This window comes from Orcinus orca, chromosome 12 (assembly GCF_937001465.1).
Source record: "Orcinus orca chromosome 12, mOrcOrc1.1, whole genome shotgun sequence".
In the NCBI taxonomy this organism is placed as follows: domain Eukaryota; kingdom Metazoa; phylum Chordata; class Mammalia; order Artiodactyla; family Delphinidae; genus Orcinus; species Orcinus orca.
In genome coordinates this window covers 66484955-66511001 of record NC_064570.1, presented here as the reverse complement: position 1 = coordinate 66511001, position 26047 = coordinate 66484955, and the positions used below count along the sequence as shown (strand labels likewise).

Genomic DNA, 26047 nt, shown 5'->3' with positions numbered 1-26047 from the left:
GTACTGATGCCCAGGTTCTGACTTAACTGATGTGGGGTGTGGCTGGGCTTGTTTCAGAGCCCCCATGACTCTTAACGAGCAGCCGGCTGGGAACCAGCTCACTGCTCCGGGCCTTCCTCCCGGGAGCCTGGAGCCCCGTGTGTGGGACGGGGCAATGCTCTCTGCAGAGCGCTGCCAAGTCGGTGGTTAGATGCCTGGAATTCATGGCGCTTTTTGTGGAACACCACGGAGTACTGATATTATCGATGCCGTAACGCAAGCTAGAAACGAGTTCACCTGCAGGAGATCCACGTCTTGAGCGTGGGAAGGCAAATGCATGCTGTGAATTGTCGTGTGGCCCACCTGTGAGACGTGCGTGGCACGTTGCTGGGTTAATACTAGGAAAGTCTCAGTGAGGGTTCACTTAGGATGATGAGGGTGTTAGGTAAGCTAGTGTTTCCCGCAAAGGTAGGGGGCGCCCCCCGGAGATGCTCCTTTGGGGGAGGGAGAGGGCAGTGTAAGAATTGGTGTCATGGGTCAGACTTAAGTCCCTGCCTGGGCCTGAGGGGGAGACGTGCTGTGACTGAGGAGAGCAAGCCTCGAAACGTCGAGGATGGACCCTTAACACTGACTCAGGCACCTCAGGAGAGGCAGCCGTCGCTGCTGTTGGAACGGGAGTCCGGGGTCAGCCCTGAGTCTCTCGGCTGCTTGCTCGTGGCCTCTGGGGAAGTCTTGGGAGGGGTGCCTTGCTCTGCGGGGCCTCTTCTGTTGCCCTCTTGCTGTGTCTGCAGTGGTGTTCAGCGGGGGTGAAGGCAGGCCCTCTTTCCCCAGCTCCGGGCAGGCCTGCTGGGTGCGGTGGCCCAGAGGCCCAGTGCATACCGGGGTGTTCACACAGCAAGTCAGCTGCATGTCCCATCCCTGGGTCTGTCTGTGCAGTGTATGCTCTGTTGCCTTAGCAGTCTGCGCTGAAAACGGAAGCCTCAAGCTGCACAGCTGACTTTTATAGCCCAGATTAATGTGCTGGTAACACCCCCTAAGTACCTGTGTCTTTCCTGAACGAAACGCATCGGAGGATCACTGGTTTCCAGGCCAGTAATCGTCCTGTTGTAAAACTTCCACGAAGTGTCATCACCTAATCCACGCTCTAGGGTTGCTATAAAATAAGGAAGCTAGAGAGGAAAGAAGCTTTAGAAGCTGCTGAGTTGCCCACTTGGGCCTCTGCTCAGATGCCAGTGCAGATGGTCTGTTGGTGGATTCTCTATTAGTTTTCTTCTTTCTCTTTTCTTACTCTTAAGCTGTAATGACTTCGGTTTCAGAAAATAAATGAAGCCAGGAACTTGTTTGGAGACTGAAAATTCTTTCTCAGCAGGCCTGTTGGTTTGTTTCCAGTGAGAACTGGCTGTTGCATGTTTAAGTTGTTATAAACCAAGGATATAAACCAAGATGGGTGAGTAGGTGGTGACTATGCCTGGTCTTCTTTCAGCCTGTGTTTCCATCAAATAGAGCAACGTGTAAAGAATTCTACACCATGAGCAAGTGAAAACGCAAGGCTGATTCTGCATCAATCAGTGTAATCCCCATATCAATAGTTGTCTTAGTCTGTTTAGGCTGCTGTAACATAATACCACAGACTAGGTGGGTAAACAGCAAACATTTATTTCTCACAGTTCTAGAAGCTGGGAAGTCCAAGATAAAGGTGCTGGCAGATTTGGTTCCTGTCTGTGGGACAGGTTTCTGTGAGTGGCACTGATGGGGTAGGGCATAATTACAGGGCAGGCCCTTGTAATTTTCAGAGCTGCAGAGGGCCCTCTTAGGGCCCTCTTCCTGGCTTACAGACAGCCACCTTATCGCTGTGGAATATTAGTCAGCCTTAAAAAGGAATAGAATTCTGATACATGCTGTGACATGGATGAACCTTGAAAACATTATGCTAAGTGAAGTAAGAGAGACACAAAAGGACAAATATTGTAGGATTCCACTTGTATAAGGCACCTAGAATAGGCAGATTAATAGAGCTGAAAAGTAGCTTGGGGGGAATTCCCTGGCAGTCCAGTGGTTAGGGCTATGTGCTTTCACTTCCGAGGGCCCAGGTTTGATCCCTGGTCGGGGAACTAAGATCCCACATGCTATGTGGTGAGGCCAAAGTAATAAAAAAGAAAGAAAAGAAAAGTAGGATAGAAGTTAGCAGGGGCTGGGGGAGAGGGGAATTATTGTTTAATGGCTACAGCGTTTCTGTTTGGGATAATTAAAAGTTCTGGAATTGAATAATGGTGACGATTGCACAACATTGGAAATATACTTGATGCCACTGAATTATAAACTAAAAAATGGTTAAAATGGTAAATTTTATGTTATGTATATTTAACCATAACAAAAAAAAATTTTTTAGTTCACCCAAGAAGCAGAAAACTTAAATAGTCTAATTACCATAGAAAAGATTAGAAATGTGATTAAAGATGCAACCTTTAAAAAAGCGCTAGAGCCAGATGGTTTCACAGCCCTGTTCTGTATTTTAACAAAAAACCAATTCCAATGTTGTTTAAACTATTGTAAAGCATAGAGCAAAATGGAAAGCTGGATTTGTGTTATGAAACCAGTGCAACCTTAATACCCAAACCAGGTAAATATAAATGAGAGTGAGAGAAATAATACAAGAACTATAGAGCAATCCCAATTATGAATTAGAAACAAAAATTCTTAATAACCTTACTTAATAAAATACAGCACATATCAGAATAGTACAATGTGACCAGGTAGAGTTTGATCCAGGAATGCAAGGATGGTTCCGTAATTCATTACACCAACAGATTAAAAGGGAAAAAACCCCACATGATTATATTAACAATTGCTGAAAAGGCAATGATTCTAATAAAAATCAGGAAATAAGAGAGGACAGTTCTTACCTCTCAACCATAGTTCATCAGGCATTGGACCACTGTGCTTTGCTCTGTCAATGTTTCAACGTATTGAAAATGTAGTCTAAGTAGCTACCTGTAAGGAGCATGGAGGCCATTAACTGATACCTTCTAACTTAGGAATAGATGTACTATAGGAACCAATGGGATTCTTTTTTTAAAAATTAATTTATTTATTTATTCAGCTGTGCCAGGTCTTAGTTGCGGCACGCGGGATCTGTTAGTTGTGGCACACAAGATCTTTTAGTTGTGGCATGTGGGGTCTTTAGTTGTGGCATGTGGGATCTAGTTCCCTGACCAGGCACCAGACCAAGGCCCCCTGCATTGGGAGCGCGGAGTCTTAGCCACTGGACCGCCAGGGAAGTCCCTAACCAATGGGATTCTTTACAGCCAATTAAGTTGCTTGAAATATTTTGGTCCTTCTGGTTGGTGGACCTTTCTAGAAGCAAGCCCGACCCTAACAGTTTCTGTATCACCTGAAAAGGAATTTTCTTATTAATGAAGCCATTATGTTTGAATAATTGATTCCTAACCATACACATTTAAAATCATCTCTCCCAATTATTTATGATTATTAGGCCCCCCCCAAAGTAAGACTTAGAGAAACATTATGAAGCTTTTTGGCACTGACCGTTTTAAAAGGAAGGACTGTTATTTTACAGGACAATCCCAGTAGCCCTGCCCGAGTATGATTGGACTGTTGACCCCCGCCAGCGCAGGAATTTTACATCTGCCCCCATTACATTTTGTCTTGTTAAAATTAGCCTGTCCTTCCAATCTGAGATTGTATTGGATCCTGATTTTTGTCATCCAGGGACTTTATTCCCTCGCTGTTTCTTGTCACCTACGGTCTGATTGAGATGTGATGTGTCACTCATTCAAGTAGGCAGGTAGACAAATCACATTTCCAAAAAGGAAAGAAAGTTCTGAAGTCTCTTTACACTATACATTTTTTTAAAATGTAAAGTTTTATTTTCTCACTTTCCTTTTATCCGTGGCACTTTTTCTTTGTCCATTTTCTCCCCTGAATATCTTGATAACTGTGTTTTCATTGAATCATAAGCCTGAGAAGGACTTTGAAGTTTTGGACCCAAATCGACACCATTCCAGGCAGTCGAAGCTCTGGGAATACTGTTTATGATCAGGGGACCCTGGGGACACCTAAGAAAGTTTGTGGGGAGCCTTGTAATACAATTTAAAACCGGAACAAGGGGCCAAGTGGCCAGGATTCCAGCTGTTATTTGTTCTGCCACAAATAAAACTTGAGCTCTTGAAAATCACTGACCCTCTGCTAGCCTTACTTATCCTCTCCAAATTAAATTCTCAAAGACCCTTTTCAATCCGAGTATTATATTGTTTCTAAAATATGTGCCACTCCTACTTTACTACTGTTACAACTTTCTTGCTTCCTCTCTCTCTTTCCTGTTTCCTTAATGCTGCAGGTAATACAGACAGACTTTACTCGCCTCAAAAGACTGCATGATCCTGACCTATTGTATTTCTCATGATCTGAAGAAAGGAAGTGTTGTCATTTTGAAATTATTACACTAATTTAGGTTATACCTAAATTCTTCTTGTTGAACTGTTTCCCTTCATGTGGGTCACATCTCTGCAACTGCCCTCCTTGTAACCACACCCAGTTAAGATGGCTCAATTGTTTTATTGCGTTGAGCTAATGAGTCTCAATTCCTTTAGCCTCCTTTTGCCCCGTGTGTCTGTGTGAGCTTGAGCAAAAGCATATCATTTTGTTCCAGGAATGGCTAAGCACCCTTTCTTCTCCCTTCTCAGGTCCACTCTGTTAAGCACCCTTTCTTCTCCCTTCTCAGGTCCACTCTGTTAGACCAGGCAGCTTCCTTGAGGAGTCAGGGCTCAGCACCCATGGGGCAGGTGTTCATGGGGCGAGTGTTGTCAGTGTGAAAGGCCTGCCCTTTAGTAAGGAGGATCTGAGATACCTAAGCAGGAGAAAGAAGCTGTGACCCAGCTTCCAGGTCCTGACTGGAGTAATGAGTGACCAGGGTCACAGGCCAGGACTCTCGGGTACCATGGAGTCTGTAGGAAGAGAGAGAGCCTTTCCCGGCTTGTTTCGGTAGCTTGTGGTTCTCAGGTTACCCCTGGTTCGCCTCCCTGGGGCTCCGCCCCTCCCGAGGGAGGTGTCTCCAGTGTAAATACCTTGGTCCACCTGGAGTGTCTGGTGAGAGGGATTAAGTACCACATCTGAACACAGGGAGGAACAAAACACCTCCACTTTCTTTCAAGGTGTATTTTAAGCTGGTTACCTTTGGCTGGGCTCCCTTGTTGGTGGGAGATCTTTATCTGAACAGGAATTCTTCTCTAGGAATATTCCCTGACCGAGCCCCACCCCCTCCAGCTGGGAGTTAGGCTCTTCCAAACGAGTAGCAGGGACTTTTCGTTCTGAGCGCCCTTTATGATCACCTGAGAGTGTATGGGAGTCACTCTTATGTTACCATGCAGCAGTTCTGCTGGAAATCGGGACCCGCAGGGCTCAACATGCCAGAACAAAGCAGCACCCAGACCAGAGCCCAGAGCTGTTGACAGTGAGGCCACTTTTTTGTTGTTGTTGCCTGGCTACGTCTCAAGGCCCTTTGCCATTCAGTTCCCTGGAAGTGAGTGTGTTCCAAGCCTCTGCCCCTCCCTGGTTGGATCAGGGAAATGTGCTCTCTGCAGGGTCCTGCACCCTCCCTCCCCTCGCTGTTCTCAGAAGGCCCATCCTGACCCCAGGGCAGGTTGGAGGGACCAGCACATTTAAAGCATGCAACGAGGGATTCGTAACCTCCGGCTGCACGTTAGAATCACCTGGAACTTAAAAAACACTCACTCCAAGACCCCACCCTAGGCTGATGGAATCTGGGGTTGAAATTTGAGAGCTTAAAAATATTTTCAGGTGACTCTAATGTGGAACGGCATTGAAAACCGGTGGTTTATGTTAGTGGCTCTCAAAATGTGGTTCTATACTAGCAGTATCTGCTTCTCCTGGGAACTTGTTAGAAATGCAAATTCTCAGCCTCCACCCCAGACCTACAAAATCAGAAGCCCTGGAAGGGGGCCCAGATGGCTGTCTTTAACAAGCCTCTGCTTCCCAATAAAGTTTGAGGACCACTATTAATGCACAAGCAAGCTAGTTTCATGTGACCTGTGAATGTAACTGCAAAAGCACCAATAGAAAAGATGCAGTGGAAGAGATGGGGTAAAAACGATAATCCTTGTATGGGGTGGTGGACTCACAGATGATTTGCTTTCATTTTCCGAATTTTTAGTAGTGTCATTGTATCGTTTATATACTCTCTTAAGATACAGAAAGTTCTGGGTTGAGGAGATGCAGTCTTTTAGTGTTTTGTACTGGCAGCTGGGGACGAAAGCGTCATGAGGAATGTACCGAGAGGAATGACTCCTGCTGGAACGGTCCCCACTGGGCAGGTTTCACCTGAGGGCCTGTGGCTGCTCTGGGGAGGATTATTCCGGCCCCTCCTCAGCCCAGGTCACTCATTGGAATCACCTGGGGAGGATGTATAACCCCTGCTGCCTGCGCCCCACAGAGCGCTGAGTCAGCAACTCTGGAGGAAGGCCTCAGGCATCGGCACGGGTGGACAGACACACAGACCAACCTCCCCAGGCGATTCAGATGTACAGTGAGAATGGACAGCCTCTCTCCTCATCTGGAGATTCTGAGGAAACCAGGTAATTTGCAAGCACCCTCAGGGGCGATCATCTGGGAGCCGCGGGAGCGTCCTGAGAGTGGAGCCCTCTGCCAGGGGAGTGTCTCCTCCCACAGGAAGCAGCTAGCAGGGAGTGTGGTGGGCCAGAGCATGCAGGCTGGGGTCAGATGGCTTAGGGGTGAATCCAGACTCGAGTTACCTGCTGTGTGACATTGAACAAGTGACTGTCTCTCTAGGCTGCAGTTTTCTCATCTGTAAAATGGGCTTAATAATGCTGCCTACCTCCTAGGGTCGTTGGGAAGATTGAATGAGCTAATACATGTAAAACTCTTAAGATGTGCCTACCATGCCGTAAGCGTCCCATAAATGTTAGCTGCTGCTGGCCCTTGCTCTCATCCTTGTTGCTATTGGTCTTGCTGGGCTCACCAGGGCCTGGGTTGAGTTGGGTTAAACTGGTCTTTGAATTAGGCAGGGCCTAGGACAAACCAGTGCTTCAGAAACTTCTTCCTCTTATCATTCATGGTCCACAGTCTTTCCTCCTCTTCCCATGTCCTCCACTGGCCATTCCTAGGGGCGTGGAGGTTGAGACCGGTTGTACCCTTAAGTACAGGTCATTCAAAGACCCCTCTAAGGATCAGTTTTTATTTGCCCCCTCACACTTAGGGTGGTTTCAGCCTTCTGCGTTTGTCAGGCATGACCTTGGGGTATCCCTGTGTGCTGGGTGGGAGCAGCTACTCCCCTGAATGGCTCTACTTTTGTTGCTTTTCACTACAGAATGTTCTGGAAAACCAACCACATTTCTGGGTGGGTGGTGTGTGTGTGTGTGTGTGTGTGTGTGTGTGTGTGTGTGGTTGTGTTAGGAGAGCCCAGGGAACAGGAGTGGACAGCTTCAGGGTCAATGGGAAACCAGTTACTACCGCCTTTGCTACTTGCTGTAGTTTTACCAGATGCCAGAAAAGGAGCCAGACATGCAAGGGGGACACTGACCCTCCTCAGAGGAGCCCCTGTGTCACTGTTGCAGCGCTCAGATGCTCGTGAAGCCCCCAGGATGCCTACACCTCCTCTGAGGGGTTGAGACGTCTCCGAACCTGGAGGCTGCAGCCCGCCGGGCCCGCCTTGTCTCTGGTCAAGTGTGGAACTGTGGAATTTGCTCCAGTGACCCTGGGAGGCCCGGCCTGCCCTGTGGTTGAGGAGCGCCGGGATTGGTTTGAGGTGTAGTCCCGCACTCGGGGAGATCACGGCCTAGTGGGAAGGGCCCTCAGAACAGGACTGGTGGTTCCCTGAGGGGAGCCGAAGTGCTGTGGGTGTGGAGAAGGCAGCCGTGAACATTTCTTCTCGCAGAACTGGAGAAGGGTTTTATCAGTAAAGAAGCCCCTTCCAGAGAGACGTGGAGACGTGGGACCTTGTATTTCAAAACCCTCCGGCAAGGGCCCACCTGGCTATCCAGTTGACCCAAGGTCCAAGTCTTCTCCCAGGTCTGTGCCCTTGAAAACATCTCACTTGTCTCCGAGGCAACGGTGCAGGGGTGTCAGGGAGGAGAGGCAGCGGTTGGGGTGTCTTCAGGGGCGAGGCTGGGGACAGTTGGAGGGAAGGAAACCCGTGATGGATGGTGGGCGTTCCCTCACTTATCCTGTTTGAAGCCTGCGGGGTGAGTAGTGGAGACCGTTCCTGTTTCACAGATGAGGAAAGGGGCTTAGGAGAGTGTCCTGCACAAAATCTCACAGGTGTTACTAGTCAGAGCCGGGATTTGAACGAGGCTTGTCGGGCTCCAGTGCCTCTGGCCTCTCTCTTCCCCGCAGAGGGGACTCTGCTGACCTTGGAGGGGGAAGCTGCCTGCAGTCCAGGGCCGCCTCGTTAGTAATCTGTAGTTTCTGAAGTGCCCTCCAGACGTGACCTGGTTGGAACCACATCGGTGTTTCCTTCTCTGCATCTTCTGATTCTTTGGTGTTCACTTGGGCAGACCCTTCCTCCTCCTTGGGCCTCAGCTTCCACACTGTAATATCTGGTTGCTGACAGGGATGTTCCTTGGGGCTCCCCTGACCTGTGGCACCAGCTACTCCTCGGCCTGTGGCCTCCTTCCCAGCCTTTCTTGGGGCAGCTTCTGCCCGCACGGTCTGCACTTTCCAGATGCTCAGAAGCTCTTGTGTCCCGCCATCCTGTCAGCCCTCCTCACAGCACACACGTCTTTCTCCTCACAAATGCAGTGGGCTTCCCCTTGTTTCAGGATGCTCTAGAAGCCTTGTGAAGGTCACTGATCCGATGACCTGGACGAGGACGCAGGACAGGTGGAGCCCGGGGCCAGGCCCAGCGAGGGGGGAACCAGGCTCTCTGGCTCCATCTCATCAGCTGTGGACATTTCGTCAGAGGAGTCAAGGTTAAGCGGCCCGCGCTGAGCACAGTTGCCAGCCAAGGCAGGTCACGCTTTCATCTCATCTCAGACGTTGTCTTTTTATGAAGGCTTTTTATAGCCCACTTTCTTAGGACACACTTTTCTCTTAATTAAGAATTCTAATTTTAAAGTGAGCTCTGACCTCTTTCTTTCCAGAATCATTCTGATGCTTTGATTGCATTTCGCGGGTTGAAGTTAAGATCCTTTATTGTCTGCCATCTTGTTTTCCTGCAAGGCTAGTTACCCACGGCAAACTGGCGCTTGATCGAGATCATAAATGGGTTTATCCTGCTAGAATATCAGTAAAGGCCTTTGGGAAGTTTTACCAAGATGCAAGAGAGGACTCAGGCCGTGTGAGACCCTTATTCCCCTGGGAGTGTTTCAGCACAGGTGGGGCTGTGCATGGTTAAATGCTGTTTGGAGCTGGGGTGGGAACGTTTCTTCACCATGAACTTGAGGGAGAAAGCAAAGGCAACATAATGGCTCCTTCAAAAGTTGGAGAATTAGGCGTTTGGCAAGGTCAGTTCTAGATGGAAACTGATTTACACTGAAGAGGATTATTCTGAGTGCGACCCTCAGTGTCACAGCTCAGGAGCCCGCTTGCAGGGAACGGTCATCTCTGTGACCCACCAGCAGGGCTGAGAAGCCTGCTCAGGTGCACAGGAGACGTGCACTCACGTGTGTTCTGCCAGCCACTGGGAACAACCTGGAACCCATCAGTGGGAGAATGAGTGAATGATGTGACAATATTTTTAAAAAACTCAAAAATATAATGTTGGACCCCCCAAATTGCCAAATGACACTGTACAGTTTAATACCATTTATGTAAGGTTTGAAGACAAGCAAAACGATGTTCATCTATTATGCGTGGCTACAAACGTGTAGTAAAGTGTAATAAAAGGGACAGGAATGACGCATCCCAAACTGAGCGGTTACCTCGGGGCTGAGGGGAAATGAGATCTGGGAGGGGTTCACGAGGAATGGCTACGGTTTCTCTAATTTTTTCTTAAAGTGATTGGTGGTTGTGTACATTTTTAAATGTTCATATTTTTGAATGGCTGAAATACTTTGTAATTTAAAAATTTGTTTCTAAAGAGGGGAGAATGTGTTCTAACGGTTTGTCCATCAGTTTCAGTTTTGAGGAATTACTAACTAGACTTCTCCGGGGCTGATTAGCTTGACTCTTTGCTGCTCTCCCATCTCTTACCCCATCAGATTCACTGTGGCCACTTCACCATCCCTGACTATCAAACCAGTGGGGAAATAAGAGAAAACTTGAAAGCCCTCACTTTCCTACTTGCTGGTTGGATGAGCGGGGAGTGGAAATTATGCACTAAGGGAAGTCTCCACATTTTGAGCATGTTTTGTTCCTTGATCACAGTGCCGATAGCCAAGGTTAACCAAGACAAACTTGAATTCCGGATGAATCCATAAGAATCTCCTGCCAAACTGAACGGGGGGGGGGGGAGTGTGGGGGTGGCGGGGAGCGCCACTGTGCAAACCTTGCTCTAGGCTCCCCGCCCCCAGGGGAAGAGCGCGTGACGTCTTGTTCTGAAATCAGTGTTTGCTCTGCATTAACAGCATGGCCGGACCCCCTTGCATCTTGCTGCCAATAAGGGCCATCTTTCTGTGGTCCAGATCTTGCTGAAGGCTGGCTGCGACCTCGATGTCCAGGACGATGTGAGTAGAAGCCATCATTCTATCAGGGCATGGTTGTCAAGGGGGCTTGTCTGCCTCAAATCCCACAACACGTAACTAGCTATGAGGGGAGGGAGGGGGCGGTAGGAGATGCTCTCCAGCACTTCGTAGCTTCATCTTGGTGGGAAGAACTTCCTCTTGAAGGTCTGCTGTGGGCCCCATTCTCAGCAGCAAGGTTGAGTTTGGGAGTGTGAGCTGGTCTTTCCGTCATGGTTCCTATCTAGTGGTAGTATTTCCTGTCTAGTATTATTCAAGTGCAGAGCCTCGAAGGGCATCTTGTCTGTGTCCTGTCTCAGTATGAAGGAGCACACCACACACACACACACACACACACACACACACACACACACACACACACACACGAGTATGGGCAAGGCTTGCTGGAAATGTGTCATTGACCAAACTTATAACTGGAGAAAAGGTGAAGCTTAAAAACTTAATTTTTTTATCTTCTCGCCTTGATTTCTCTTATTCTGTATACATTCAGTTAAAAAGGACCTATTTAAAGAAACAACAGCACACTGATCTCATGGAATCTGAGAAAAAGGAGGCCTCCAGAAAGAGTTCACTCTGGTGCTCTGCCATGATTGAAACTCAGTCTCTGAGTTTCTTTAGTCAGATTATCTAGAAAGAGATTCCAGTGGCTCTTTTGGAGTCAAGAATCCATTCCTGAGTAAATCAGCAGTGGCTGGCATGGGGTCACCGAGTGCATAGGGTGGCCCTGTTGGGTCTTTGAAGAGGGTGAACTCTCTAAGAAGGGGATGTAGAAAAGATTATGTAAATTGCCGCCCAGTGAGCTATTAGGAAAATATCCTAATGATAATCTGATTGGAAGCTATTTTCAGAGACTTTCAATTCTGTTTCTAACTCTAATTTGTATAGTAGGACTCAAAGGAGAAAACTTTTGTGAGGAACACAGGATCTTGGAGAGTTAGTATTTATAAACCCCTTCCAGATTCACCTGTGATCTCTGTGGTTACAGACGTTATCAGATTTCAGACACTCAGGTGGGCTAGGGTGTGGGTTACCATAGCGCTTCGAGTTTTCTTTGAGTCTCTGTGTAATGTCCTAAAACTTGGCAAACACACCAGTTGAGAAGGACAGCATTCACAAAGAAATAACCAAGTATGTCATATACACGGGCGTAAGCCTGTCAGTGTCATTCATAAATTTCTGGTTATATCTGGAACCTATTGAGTCATCAAGGATATTATTTTCAAAAGATGCTGATCTAGCTTTAAGCTGTTGATTTCTACCCTGGGTCACAACACTTTTTTCTTCTTTGCACTGTAGCCGTCATAACATACCTGATTATATCTTATCCTTACATGACAGGAGCAAAAATACAGGGAGAGAGAAGAGATTCTGACCACAGGAAACGCAGGGCATTCAGTGCTTGGTGCAAATATGTCAGGCTGCATCTGGTTTTCTCTGTATAATTGAAGCCCTTGCTTGCCACGGCGGCAAGGCTGCAGTACCTGGCATGCTAACCCATCCTGACCCAACACTCCTGTCTCAGGTCCTGAGCTGCGAGTATCACTGTGTTCTCCTGAAGCAAAAGCCATGCTGACTTTCTAGAACTACTGCTGTTTATATCAGGCAAGATAGGAAGTAAAAACTCAGGAGCCAAGGCAGCCAAAGGGGGACATGGCCGCAGAAGGAAAGCCAGCTCTACTTTCAGAGAGGAACTCTTTCACTTATTGAAATCTTTTTTTTTTTTTTTTTTTGCATCTTTCCCTTGGTTTAGACGATGCGTACATTGCTTCTCCCAGGTAGCTTAAAACAAAACAGTGTAGAAACAGCTGGGAATGGAGAAAGTAGAATTGATCTTTACTAGTTCTGAAGTAATGCATTTGCCAGAATATGGTTCATGTGTGTCTTCTATACGTTTACTGTGCTTGTTGATCAGCCTTGAAACTCATGTAGGAAGTCAAGGAAGAAAACTCTTTATGAGTGCTCTTTAAAGAAGCTGGTGGGAGATTAAGTATTGGAAAAAAATCATTTCAGAAGTTACCTGTCTTGGGTGATGGGTAGCGATAGAGAAGGTTAATGTTATGAAGAATTTACTCCTAACTTCGTGTTCTACAGATACTGTGCTCTATGTCATGGTAAAGACTGAGAATTAGTTGAAGAATGACCTCCAGTGCCCTGGAGTGGGATTATTATGAATTTGAACCTGTGGAAACCAGTTCTTTAGAATATGCAACTCCAGGGGCAAGTTCCCTCTTGCCTCCTGCCAACTCTCATTGGAGCTCTAAGGCCATCTCTGATTGGTCAATGAGCAGTCACACGGCCCCCACCTCAGAAATAGTCCAGGACCCCGTGGCCACAGTAAAAGGCATGAAGGAAGAGAAAAATAAGAAAAACCAGAGAAGCAAGGCTAGGAAGAACCCTGGAAGATCAGAGAGAGAAAAAGAGGTCAGCAATCATTTTGTGCACCTACCCTGTCTTGAGCTTCCTTGCAACATGTCTGCCTGTGGCACCTGGGAGGGATTCCTCCTGAAGAGGGGCATGGTCCACCCTTGCATGACTGGGGTTTCTCCCATGAGCTTGGCTTTGGAATCTGCCCACACTTGTGCTCACTCTTTTTCGCCATGTAGGAGAGAACACTAAAAGTATTTCAGAACAAAGTTCTAGACCTCAGTGGTTGCAAATCGTTTGAAATCCCAAAGTAAGGAACACTGACGTCTTAGAAAAATGGAGAGCTGGCGGTTCATGCACTTTGCAGACAGTTGCAGTCCCTTTGGAACACGATTTGCCTGTTCCAAACCGAAGTGCCAAACTGCAAGATTGCTGGGTCTTCAAGTTTCCAGCTTCAGCTCTTTCCTTCTGCTTCTTTCTTTGTAGTCAGTCATTCAACAAATACTTCTCAGGTGCCTATACTTGCCAAGGCACTGGGCTCAGTCACTTAGCTTGATGATGCCATAAACACTTAGCTTGATGATGCCATAAAGAGGCAGCCCATCCCACAGAAGCACCTGATCCTTTTTAAGGCCTGTCTTAAGGTCAATTGACTTCACAGGTTGTGAACAGCTCAGGGTGAGCGCAAAAAGCCTTACCAATTTGAGTTCTGCCCCAACCATGCTACCCCAGATTAGCTGGTTATCCCCTGAACTGCACTGGGCCTTAGTTTTTTTTAATTAATAAAATGAGAGAATTAGGTGCCACGGTGCTTGGGGCGTAGTAGAGGATTAATAAATATTTGCTGAATAAATAATGAGTAAACTTTGTTGAGAGGGCCACACTTTTCCTAGCTTTTTTTTTTTTTTTCCTCCAAAGTTTCAGAATTTCATGGTTGATATTTAGATCATGTAGAAATAAAGATTATGTCAAAGTTGCTGCTTGGGTCTGTTATAAGTACGTAGTGAGGATACATCTTGTTCTTTTCTGTGTCATATTTCAAAGAGGAAATATTTCAAAGGTAAGTTTTAGTTTTATAGGAGGAAGAGTTGATTCACAGGTAATTGACCCTGTTTCAATCAAGAGTCTCAGGTGTTTGCTTATGTTGTGTTCTGGGGGGGGAGTAGCTCTGAGACAGCCCGCGGTGGTCCTTGGCTTATGTATTTCGTGTCTCTCAGCCTGTGATGCTCACCTTGGCAACTTCAGGGTGACTGGTTTTCATGTACTAGAGAAAGTGTCTCACCCAGTCCTCCAAACCCACCCTACCTGGTGTGAGCAAAGCTAACGGTCCTGCTCAAGGACCACTCAGGGTGGGGAAAGGCTGGCTTTGGCCTTCACAGCCGTGCATATCTGACACCTGAGGCAAGGACCCTGGCTTTGAGCAGGTCTGTGACTGAGGGGTGTGAAGATGGAGGGGAGGCTGTGGCCTGGAGACAGGCAGGGCCAGGAAAGGGGACACGCAAGGAGACACCTGTGCCAGGTGCCTGAGGACCCTTTGTTCCCACCATAGCCTCACCCAGGTCGTCAGGTCTCCTTGCGCGTTTTGCTCGTCCCCCTGGAAATTGACGTTTAAGGGCTGAACTAGAAGTGAGATTTAGCTTCTTGCGTGGAGCTAGAGTTTCACAAAGGAATGTTACCCCCAGGGAAGCAAGTACAGGAGATTCATGCTAAAAGCAAGTAATAAATACTGGTGACATTCTGGCTCCAGAGCTGCCTCAACTCATGATTTAGTGGCAGCCCGTGAAACACAAAAAAGCATTTGACTTGAAGCCAGGCTGAGGTCAGACTGCACCTTGACTTAGCAGCAAGAGTGGCCCACACGGCCCACACTTTACGCAGAACATGCACAGAATGGTTACATTTGGTTACGTAAAAGCGTTGTTCTGATTGGGCCAAGGAGTGCTAGTTAGAGTGCCGGCAGCTTGTGGGGATAGTAAAAGGCCTCTAATGATTAGAAATCTGACTGAGTCAGTGTTTACCCTGAAGGAGGGGCTGCAGCCTCACTTCTGTTGCTGAGAACAGGGCACCACATTTCTTATCAGGTCAGTAACAAATTGCACTTGGGGTCCATTTTGGGAAAACCCATCACCATGCTGGTAGAGAAACAGGCAGTCTGGGAGATTCTTATAGAAGTTTTAAAAAGTTAAGACTGGGCAATTTTTCATGATTACTAAGTACACCTCATCTGGAAACACTTCCTGAGTTGTTTGAAGACGACGTGTGATGGCTTCGCACACCTTGTGCAAACACTGACCCAGTGGCCATGTTCTGCTTTTGATTGCATGGCACACAGAAAGGGTCCTCTTTGAGTAAGGGGTCTTGGAAAGGTGGGTGAGAAGAAAACCAAGGCTAAAGCTAATTTGTAATGGGAATAATAGCTTAGGATACCAAGGGGAGGGTTTGGTGACAGAATGCAGTGGACAGTGGATGGAATCATGGTAATGGGAGGGTGGAGGTCTGGATCCATCACTGCAGAATGAACAGTGAGAAAAGCTGAGACATGGACAGTCCCTTTCCTGGTATATTGGTACAGTTTAGACTTTTAATAAATAGCGGTTTTTCCTGATGCTAGAAATTATATGTGTAAAATGTTGGAAAGTATTAAAAAGTATAAGGAAGAAAATAAAAATCATTTCCCCTCATGTTTCTTTTTTTGTTTTTGTTTTGGCTGTGTTGGGTCTTTGTTGTTGTGTGCTGGCTTTCTCTAGTTGCGGTGTGCGGGCTTCTCATCGCGGTGGCTTCTCTTGTTGTGGAGCACGGGCTCTAGGTGCGTGGGCTTCAGTAGTTGTGGCACGTGGGCTCAGCAGTTGTGGCTCACGGGCTCTAGAGCACAGGCTCAGTAGTTGTGGCGCACGGGCTTAGTTGCTCCGCGGCATGTGGGATGTTCCCGGACCTAGGGCTCGAACCCATGTCCCCTGCATTGGCAGGTGGATTCTTAACCACTGTGCCACTAGGGAAGTCCCTCCCCTCATGGATTTTTAAAGGGAGATTTTTAAAAATTTTAAGAATGTGAATTTGGTTTTTAAATAGGATTAAGTACTTTTTTACTGTCATAAACTATACATAACATAAAATTGACCATCTTAACCATTTTTAAGTGTACAGTTCAGTGGCATTAAGTACATTCCCATTGTTACAAAACCATCACCACCATCCATCCCCAGAACTTTTTTTTGGATTAAGTGCTTTTAAAGTGCATTGTCATTTGTTACAGGTTCCAGGGATGTAAGTAGAATCAGCATTTGATTAAGGCAGTTTATAGGTAGCAGTGCATCCTTCTTTAAAAATCCTCCATGTTTTCTGTCTTCTAATTGTCTTTCCTCTCTCCAGCTAAGGACCAGGAGTGCCCCAGGGCATGTCCTTTGCCCCTCCAGTGTTCCACCAGAAAACTGTTTATGTAAAACTCTTGCCAACCACATCATAGACCCCAAGAAGGGCAGGGAGGGACCTTGCCTCCTTTCACAGGTGAAGAACCTGAAGTCCAGCAAGCTGACAGGTGTCTCCCAAGGCTATGCGTGACGCACATCTCCTGACCCCCTTGCCCTGCGCCCCTTCCGTCCCACCAGGAGTTTTCCACACCGTTCACGCATCTCCCCATTCAAGCCTGCGCCCCAGGCTGGACTTGATATCCTGAGTGCCTGTCAGAGATAAGATGTGCCCTCAGAGACTTCAGAACTCTCTCTTGCTACAGACTTGACGGTCTTACTTCTGGGATTTCAGTCCTTCTCTCAACTGCAATTAGGGGAAGAGTCAAGTTCCCTTTGGCGCCCTGACAGAGAAAAAGCAGGTCAGCAATCCCAGGAATCTGATCACAGAGAAGGGGGTCAAATGCAGCATAAATCAGCGAGGATGCTGTCCTTAAACATCAGAAGAGGCTTCTGAGAGACGTGCAGTGACAGCCTGAGCCCCTGGCCTCCTCAGATGTCCTAGCGTAACCCCTGCATTGCTCTAGGCCAGGGCCAATCAACACGTACACCCGCTGTCCGGTCGTGAGTGCCACTAGCTGACAGAGCAGGCCAGTGAGTCCTCTGACCCTGGGGAACGGGAGGCCTCCGCAGGGAGTAGAGATTCCAGGCATTGCTGGTTCCATTGCACAGCACACAGCCCAGCCCGCTGACCCAGTCTTCACAGATGTGACAGTCACACTGCCGTCCCCTGGCGTGGCCCTCATCCAGAGGTCGGCTCTGTGGCCCAGGGCTGTTCTGCAGTTGGCTTAGGGTTACCACTGAGTTTGTGAACAAAATGACTCTCCAGGCATGCACTGTCTACTAACCAGCCCACCAAGCCCGGCTGGCGCGCGGTGATGGGGATGTCCCTGTGTCGGGTAGAGGGAGGGAGAGAGTGGTGAGGGGCCGGGGAGGGCTGACTGCTGTCCCTGTCTCCCCACCACCCGCAGGGGGATCAGACCGCCTTGCACCGGGCCACGGTGGTGGGGAACACCGAGGTCATCGCGGCGCTCATCCAGGAGGGCTGTGCTCTGGACCGACAGGACAAGGTGAGGAGGGAAGTGGGACGGGTCAGCCTGAGGACCCTCTTTGGGACCTGCCGAGCTCGTGAGCTGCTGTCATTCCTGAGTCAGCTCTCATGCCTTAACATGAGGAAATCGTCCCAGGGTTCCTCTGAAAGAGTATCTGATATTGAATTTTTAAAAAACTCATCCCTCTGTTCTGTGGCAGCAGTGGGCAACCACATAAATATAAATGGTGAAGAAAAAAAGTCTAGAATTAGTGACCTTTGGAGGCCTGGGTGGGGGAAGGGATGTGCCCCAGCCTGTTTCCTTTTTTTTTTTTTTTTTAAGATAACGGAGTGAGTTAATTTATTTAAACTACACTGGAAGAGAAAATAAGCAAAATCAAGTCTTTAAAAAATCCCAATGACATAGTGTTTTTAAATTGTCCCAGTGTTTTTAAATTGTCAAACCATCTTAAAACATAGGACTTTGCAATTAAGTGCAATCTGGCCTCTGTCCACTTTTTTTAAACAACCTTTTATTACAGTGTAACATACATATACAGAAAGGTGCACAACTAATACGTGTGCAGCTCAGTGAGTTTGCACTGCCTGAGCTCATCTGTGTGAGCCCCCACATCAAGAAGGAGGTCATTACCAGCACCCAGAAGTGTTCCCACCCGGGACCCCCTTCACTCTTCCTTCTGCTTCCTGCTTCCGGGCCACATATCCGCCACCACCATTCCCATCACCTGGCCTTTGGTACAGCCCTCGAGACCCTAGACTTCCCCTGTGGGTGTCAGCAATGTCAGGCCCGTGGCTTACTGTGTTGAATGAATGTCTAAGCCAGAGCCTGGGCGCAGTTGGACACTGTCCCTGCACTGCCCCCAGCTGACGGCCCTGTGCCTGGCCTGGAACAGCCAGGAGGGCGTTTCCATCTCTCCTCTCTGTGCCCCCGTCCCCTCACCCCTAATCCCAGGTCCCACCCCATGCAGTTCATTGCACTTAATATGTCTTTTTTTAATAGTAAGTTAAGCAAATACAAGCTATGTTTAATGGGTTGATTTCTATTGAAAAACCACCCGTTGAGGACACTCGTTTACCTTATTTACAGATAGATCACTGTTCTCAGTGCCTGCTCATTTGTTTGGGGCCCTGAGGCTTTTGGATTAAACGGGGAGAGATTAGATTTGGGGGAAGAAAAAGGAGCAGTGGAATCTACCTGTCTGCCCTTGGGGCCCTGGAACTTGTGAAGCTGGACTCTTCATTTGCCTGACCTTTGCAGGGTTCTCTCTGGGGCCAGAGCAGAGCAGAGGAGGCCCTCAGGGGCCATAGAGGTGGGGAGAAAGGGGCATTGTATCTCCTGATGCTACTTTCTGTTACATATGAGCTGTGCATGGGCCCTGGAGCCTTTCTCACCCTGGGTTCCCGGAGAGACTCAAGCCCTAATGCCTGAAGTCATCCACTGTAATACATACTAAATCTAGAACGCACCTGGAACGGTACTTGTTAGGTACCGTTTCTGGAAGAGTGGAGAAACTGACCACTCAAATCACTGCCTGGGTTCTGTGGTTCAGGTGAGAAGCCCCGGCGGAGAAAGGCCCCTGCTTGTGCCCTGAAGTACCGTGTGCTCTGTTGACGGCAGTGAGACGGATCGGGCCCAGCTCATGTGCTTTCTCCTGTGTGTGCTCCCCAGGACGGGAACACGGCCCTGCATGAAGCGTCCTGGCACGGTTTCAGCCAGTCTGCCAAGCTGCTCGTTAAAGCGGGAGCCAACGTGCTTGCCAAGAACAAGGTGAGGCCCGGCAGGTGCTAGATCCCCTCGGCCACAGGTGAGGACGCCCGCCTGCCTTCCCGGCGGGAGCCTCCTCTCCCTGAGCAGGGCGAGGGCTCAGGGCCGCGGAACCTGGTGGGAATTGAAAGCTTGCAGCTCCTCGGTGGGAGCGATGCACGGGGTCCACGTGGGGGGGAGGAGGACCTACCTGGGGCCCCGGCCTCCCGTGAGCGCTGCGGCTTCCCTGCTGTCCCGTCGGTCTATGAGTGTGCGGTCCTGCGGGGACAGGAAAGGACAGCAGCCTCTCCTCTCTCTCGTTGTCCTCTGTCACCCCTCTCTCCTCCGTCCCTCTCCTTCCGTGCTCGTTATTAGTGTGTCCCTGGACTAGTTTAGAAGCTTCACAGCAGACTGGCCCATCTGCCTGGGGCCTCCCCAGAGTGGCCTCGGCCTCTGTTGCTGTTGTCTCTCTGGGAGAGCTTGGCCTGTACCTCCTGCACAGCAGTGTGGGCTCACCATCCCCTCCCGCTGCCCCCTCCCTCGGGGTACCCTGTTCCTTGCTGCCCACTGACCTCCAGCCCAGTCCCCACAGGCCCATCGGGCGGTTTTTTAGCGGGCTCTCTTGGACTGCACACAGCTCTGTGCTGTGTTGACTGGTGAGATGTTTCTCATGGTTCCCTCAGGGGCCGAAAGCTTGAGGAAAGCAGCAAGCCATGCATCGTAACACCTCCAGTAATGCCTGGCTCACTGCCTGGCACGCTGGTGGCTCTCCATTTCTTCCAGGTGGTACATGGTCTGGAACATTATACCAACTCGAAGTAGGTGGTTTCCAGTTAATGGATAGGGAGGCCTAAGCTGGGAGCTAGTAGTCTTTTGTAAGATAACGTGATTCGTTTGTGACACAATTAGGGCCGTAAACCAGCCCTGGTGGGTCTCCACCACGCTCCCTCCTGTCCCCTGCAGGGCCCCAAAAGTATTGTGTGGGAAGCCATGTGTCCTCTCTCTAGATAAAGCAGCAGGGGCTGTTGGAAGCACAGGTGAGGTGCCGTCCCAGAAGAGGGACTTCCATTCTGCACCAGCCACAGCCTCTGCGGAAGCCTCTAGAAGGTCCTTCTCTTTTTTTTCCCCCCAGCTTTATTGAGGTATAATCAACAAATAAAATCGTAAGATATTCAAAGTGTACAACGGGATGATTTGATAATTCCCAGGTGTTAATGAACACATTGATCACCTCACATATTTACCTTTTGTGTGTGTGTGAGAACATTTAAGTTCTCCAATTAACAAGCTTCAATTATGGAAGACAGTGTTATCAGCTGTGGTCACCACGTTATGCATTAGATCCTCAGGCCTTGTTCATCTTACAGCTGAAAGTTTGTACCTTTTTCCCAACCTCTGTGTATTTCCCCACACCCCAGCTTCCGGCAGCCACTTTTCTACTGTTTCTACCAGTCCATCTGTTTTTAGATTCCACGTAGACGTGAAATCGTACGGTATTTGTCTTTCCCTAACTTATTTCACTTGGTGTATTGCCCTAGGTTCACCCACGTTGTTGCAAATGACAGGATTTCCTTCTTTTTTAAAGGCTGAATAATATTCCGTTGTATAAGAAAGGTCCTTACTCGGCAAAGTATAGCAGCCCTTGTCTGGGAGATCAGTACTCATTACTCAGGGTGGGGAAAATGCCTGCTATGTATATCTACCTAGGTCACAGTTGTTTTTAATTTCAGGTTTTGACATTGCAGCCTTTTGCATCTGACGTCTTTCACTTTGTACAGTGGTTTTGAGAGTCTTACATTGTTTCGTGTGTGATTAGTTCATTCCTTTTTATTGCTGAGTAACGTTCCATTGTATGGATGTACCATAATCTGTATTCTAACCCATGTCTTTTCATTTTCTTCATCCAAATGCTTTTCAGCATGAATGATTTTTTTTTATTGGCAAAGTAAATTTTGGTATATTTCTACAGCCATCAGATTTCTTTTATTTCAGTCATTTATTCAACACATTTAATGACTCCCACGAAACCAGCAGCTTTGAGACAACCTTCTCTATGTGCACTGAGAATCATACCAAGCTGAGCCCTGAGCCTTGCCACAGGGAGCGGAGTGTTTAAAACACGGGCAGACCCTTCATTTTGGAGGACTAAGCTAGCAGTGGTTCTCTACCCGGCTAGCTTTAAAATCTCCCGGGAAACTTTAAAAACACGGGGAGAGGGGAGAAAACCAAACCCACCTGATGACCAGGCCTGGGGTGACCAGCTGTACCGTTTTTTGCCCTGAGTTGGGGGCGGAGTTTCCCAGCATGCCGGCCTTTCAGTGCCTACACCCAATTGGCCTGGCCCAACCCCCTGGGGCGGGGCCATCAGAGTTGCGTCTGCGCACTGGTCTATTTAAAGGCCCCCCACTAGGTGACTCCAGACTGCAGCCGCGGGTTGATGACTGACGGACGAGCTCCCGCAACTCTCGGGCTTAGAACTCACCACGTTCCTGGAGGTAACAGCAAGGAAGGAAGACTGCCCAGGCTGGTTAGAGCTAAGGTGGTGAGAGGGGAGTGAGTGACCCAGCAGCACACAGTTTCCCTTTATTTTTAAAAACTCATTCGTCTTTTTAAAGGGAAGGAATATAAACCATCCTTGAGTATGGGCAGACAGTGCTGTGTGATCCAGACAGGAGTAAAGCAGGCCAGGGAAAAGCCCTAAACAGGCAGGCTGATAGCTCTGAGCCCGCAGCTGCAGGCCTGACGCAGCTTTTAAGCTCAGCAGAACAAACATTGAGCTTATGTATTTAATCTCCTGAGTCCTTGCAGGCAGACACCAAATCACGTTGCCTGTTTCTCTTGTTGCTTTTCTAGGGGTTAGCAGCAGCCTTGCAGGCCTTATTCCCATAGTTTCAAAGAGTTCTCTTGTCAAAAATTCTTTCTGCAACGTTACTGTGGACATGATTCTGACCTTTGGTTGCCATTTTGACCTTGAAGGTAGAGTCCAAAAGCAAGAGGGTCTCCATCTGTGTGGGAAGTGACAGATGCAGTTGTATTATGGCCTGTTGGGTGGAGGCCTTGTCCGTAGTTCAAATTTTGATGTTTCAAGAAAAACCCAAGATTTAAAAAGGCTTGCAAATTCTGTTAACCTTTAGCCTGCAGTGTCGGATGTGGCCTGTTTGCCTTCCTGACCCTGTTGGTAGGGTAGCCAACCAACAGCCACCCTAACACGGCTCTCCTCTGTGTTCCTCTTGTCGCTAAGAGGAACAACCTCGTGCACGTGCACAGCACTCTGCCATTAAGAAGATGCTCCCCTAGGCTCTCCGAATCAATCCTCACAGCCTCAGCATGTAGGAGTCACGCTCCATTTTACAGGTAAGGAAATCAATTAAGAGCCTTGCCCAGTAGCTTGCAACGAGTTAAGTGGCAGAGCCAGGATCTTGGAACCAAGGTTTCTATGAGTGATGTGACTCTTCTGCCCGTTTGGATTCCCAATTAAATGTTCTTGCCACTGAAGCCCTGGGACCACCGATCGGGAAGCAGAGAACGTGAGCCTTGACTCTTCTGTGAGTAAGCCTCGGGCCCCGGCAAGGGCCCGCGGAGGAGGGGTTGCTAACGTGTGCTTCCTTCTGTCTGCTTCCCTCCCAGGCGGGGAACACGGCTCTGCACCTGGCCTGCCAGAATAGCCACGCCCAGAGCACACGCGTCCTCCTGCTGGGCGGCTCCCGCGCCGACCTCAAAAATAACGTGGGTGGACAAAACCGACCTCCCCCGCGCTGTCTCATGTCGCTTCGGAAAGTAACCCTGCAAGCATGCTAGAGTTCACATGTAGACAGTAAAAAGGGTTCGGGGGCTGCCGAGAAAGTATTCATTTTTTGCTAATTCCTAAGGGGTCCTTTAGGGGGATGGGAAGAGGACTCAACACTCGGAAACACTGCTTTTCTCCCATCCTTGCTCCCTTGCCTCTCAGCCTTGCAGTCTGTTTTATTGCGCACAGCAGGTGTCTCGCATGTGAGTTTAGGAACGAAGCTAATTGTTTTCAGGAAGCCTCTGCCCGCAGAGGCTTCCTGAAAACTCTTAGCAAATACTGGTTGATGCTATACCCGGGAGGCCTTCTGATGCTCCATGCCCGGCGTCTACAAATCCATTACTGAGGCATCCTTGGGACGAGCTGATGGGCCAGTAGTTCTTAGAGGTGCCTGACCTACAAGGTGCCGTGGGTATCCCTCCTCCCTCCACAGAGCTGCATTTCCTTCATGAAGCCCGTGTCTCAGCCATGTGACAAGAGAATCTGAGGCTTCTCTCAAAAATGGCTTTAGCCCGGGGCCCCTCTGATTGGGGGCAGGCTCATCTAAAGTGGTTCTGAGAATGCTCTGAACTTCAGCTTTGAGCTTGGTTTCTTCTTAATCCGGGGGGAGAAGGTTGTGCTGACGGCCAGCATCTCTAGACAGAACTGGAGCTTGACTGGAAACGCCAGGGGAGCACTGCAGAAGGTCACCACATTGTCTCCAGTTCTGTTTTCTCTCTGGGAGCAGGACTAAGGAAAGTCCTGATCCCGAGTTTTTCTGAATGCCCTGTTTTATGCTCAACGATTGCTTCCTCATCAGCTCCCTAGACTACATTGCTCCCCATGGGATACTGGGGTCCAACTAAAATGGGATGCACTTGAATTTTTTAGAGTACATGCTCTTAAAGTCCAACGGCTCACCCTGCTCTCCTGGCCCTCTCAGCCATGATGGATCTGTGATGGGAAAGTCTCATTTCCAAAGCAGTGCTGTTGGTCTTAATCAGGTTACTCCAGAGCCTTCGGGTCTTAGGAGAGGCTGGGGTCAGCTGAGTCTTAGTAAATGCCAGCTAAGCAGAGCCTCCCTTAGCTCTTGCGAAGGTCTCATGGGGAGCAGGCATCCAGTGTATGAAACCTGAAACAGTCTGCATGGTGGGGAAAAAGCAGGGCTGCGGACAGAAAAGGGCTGTGAGTTGTGGAGTGAGCGTCTGTGATAAAGGAGATGCTTACAATTCAGGCTGTTACCTTCTAAAGAATATATGCTAGCCTGCCAGCTTTTAAAGGATATTTTCTTTTTATCTTCTCTGTTTTGTAACTGCTCAGACTGTGCTTAGAGTTTGATTTCTGTCCGCAGGCAGGCGACACCTGTTTGCACGTTGCTGCGCGCTATAATCACCTGTCCATCATTAAGCTCCTCCTCAGTGCTTTCTGTTCTGTCCATGAAAAGAACCAGGTCAGTGCATGTGTCCTCCCCATGGTTAACCTGCAGGTGTGTTGGCACAGACGGGAGCAGAGGCTGCTGGGGGGCGGTGTCCTTTCCCAGCCTGGGACTTGGCCAGTGCTGGCCTTTGCAGGACCCATGGAGTTCCTGTGGCCCTGGTTTATCTGGCCTCCTGGAGAAAGCATGCCCTTAGCATTCCAGTTCATATCACCACATTTGCATAGTGAACATTTTCTGGAGATCCTGCTGTGGGTTTTGTTTTTAGTGTGATTTTTAAAAAGGAAACCCACAAGAAAGAGTGGCTTAGTAAATAAGGAAGGGCGTTAGGTGTCTCATGACTCCTGAGTTCTCTTACCTGAACTGCCACCTTTATGTGAGCTGGGGGAGTCTCTCTTTTCTGTAAAGTTCGGCACCTGATCAGTATCTATGCCATATACTGGGGTTTTGAAATCTGTGATTATTAGTGTTCTGTGGAAATGTGATTTTTGTAGTTACGTGGATTTTTAAAAAGTTGTCTTGTTATTTATTGATACCTATACCTAAGTAATGCATTGTTTGACTTTTCTGAGTTTGGGTACGTAAATCTGAAATTAAAAAAAAAAGATTGTGATTCAGATTAAAAATACCCTATAATGGTGGTTACTGACCCTGGCCGCATATTAGAATCAACAGGATTTAAAAATACCATTCCTGAGTCCCACCCCAATATAAATGATCAGAACATCTTGGGGTGAGGTCCAGGCAATGGTATTTTATTGTTGTTGTTGGTTTGTTGCGGTATGCGGGCCTCTCACCATTGTGGCCTCTCCCGTTGTGTGGAGCACAGGCTCCGGACAAGCAGGCTCAGCGGCCATGGCTCACGGGCCCAGCCGCTCCGCGGCATGTGGGATCTTCCCGGACCGGGGTACGAACCCATGTCCCCTGCATCCACAGGCGGACTCTCAACCACTGCACCACCAGGGAAGCCCAGGCAATGGTATTTTTAGAAAGCTGCTGGCCTGAGTGTGCAGACAGGATTGAGAACCACTGACCTAATAAAATAGCTAAATTCTGTCATTCTCCAGCGTCGCCATGGACTCTAGGTTCATCAGGTTACCCCAAACAGCCCTCGCCAACCAGTGCTGCTTCTCAACCTGGGTGGTATATTACAGTCACCTGCCAGCTTTGGGAAATCATCAGACCCAAGCCACACTCCAGGCCAATTAAATCAGTGTCTGTGTGGGACCCAGGCATCAGTAGTTTTTAAGGCTTCCCAGCTGATTCCAATGAGCAGGCGAGACTGGAAACCACTGCTCCAGGGCTTCCCTCAAAACACACAACTAGGTGACTCAGGAATGAAATGAACGCTTTCTTCGGCTACTTAGCAGAGAAGGAGGGCCTTGGGATGGCGGGATTTTCATGCTTTACTTGTTCACCTGCCAGGAACGAATGAATGATTTCACTTCTATATTGGTCTGACTTATTTATGTCATTCTGTTTGGGAATTAAAAACAGTTTGCATGTGGAACTGGCCCACCAAGCTGCATTTGACATAGCCTTCTTTCACAGTTGATTGAAATATTTTTTTG

General features: G+C 48.4%; 1 protein-coding gene across 3 annotated transcripts in view; it reads left to right on the top strand.

The window, feature by feature from the left end:
• Positions 1-26047, top strand: part of ANKRD6 (ankyrin repeat domain 6) — a 256275-nt gene that overhangs the window by 136121 nt on the left and 94107 nt on the right. For 2 of the 3 annotated variants that reach the window (XM_033418817.2, XM_004264818.3), the window contains exons 3-7: positions 10539-10637; positions 17452-17550; positions 19201-19299; positions 22903-23001; positions 24393-24491. In XM_033418817.2, coding sequence (XP_033274708.1) covers positions 10539-10637; positions 17452-17550; positions 19201-19299; positions 22903-23001; positions 24393-24491 — 495 coding nt within the window. Of the gene's footprint in view, positions 1-10538; positions 10638-12743; positions 13074-17451; positions 17551-19200; positions 19300-22902; positions 23002-24392; positions 24492-26047 lie in introns of all 3 variants that reach the window. The other variant, XM_049695476.1, reaches the window with a different exon arrangement.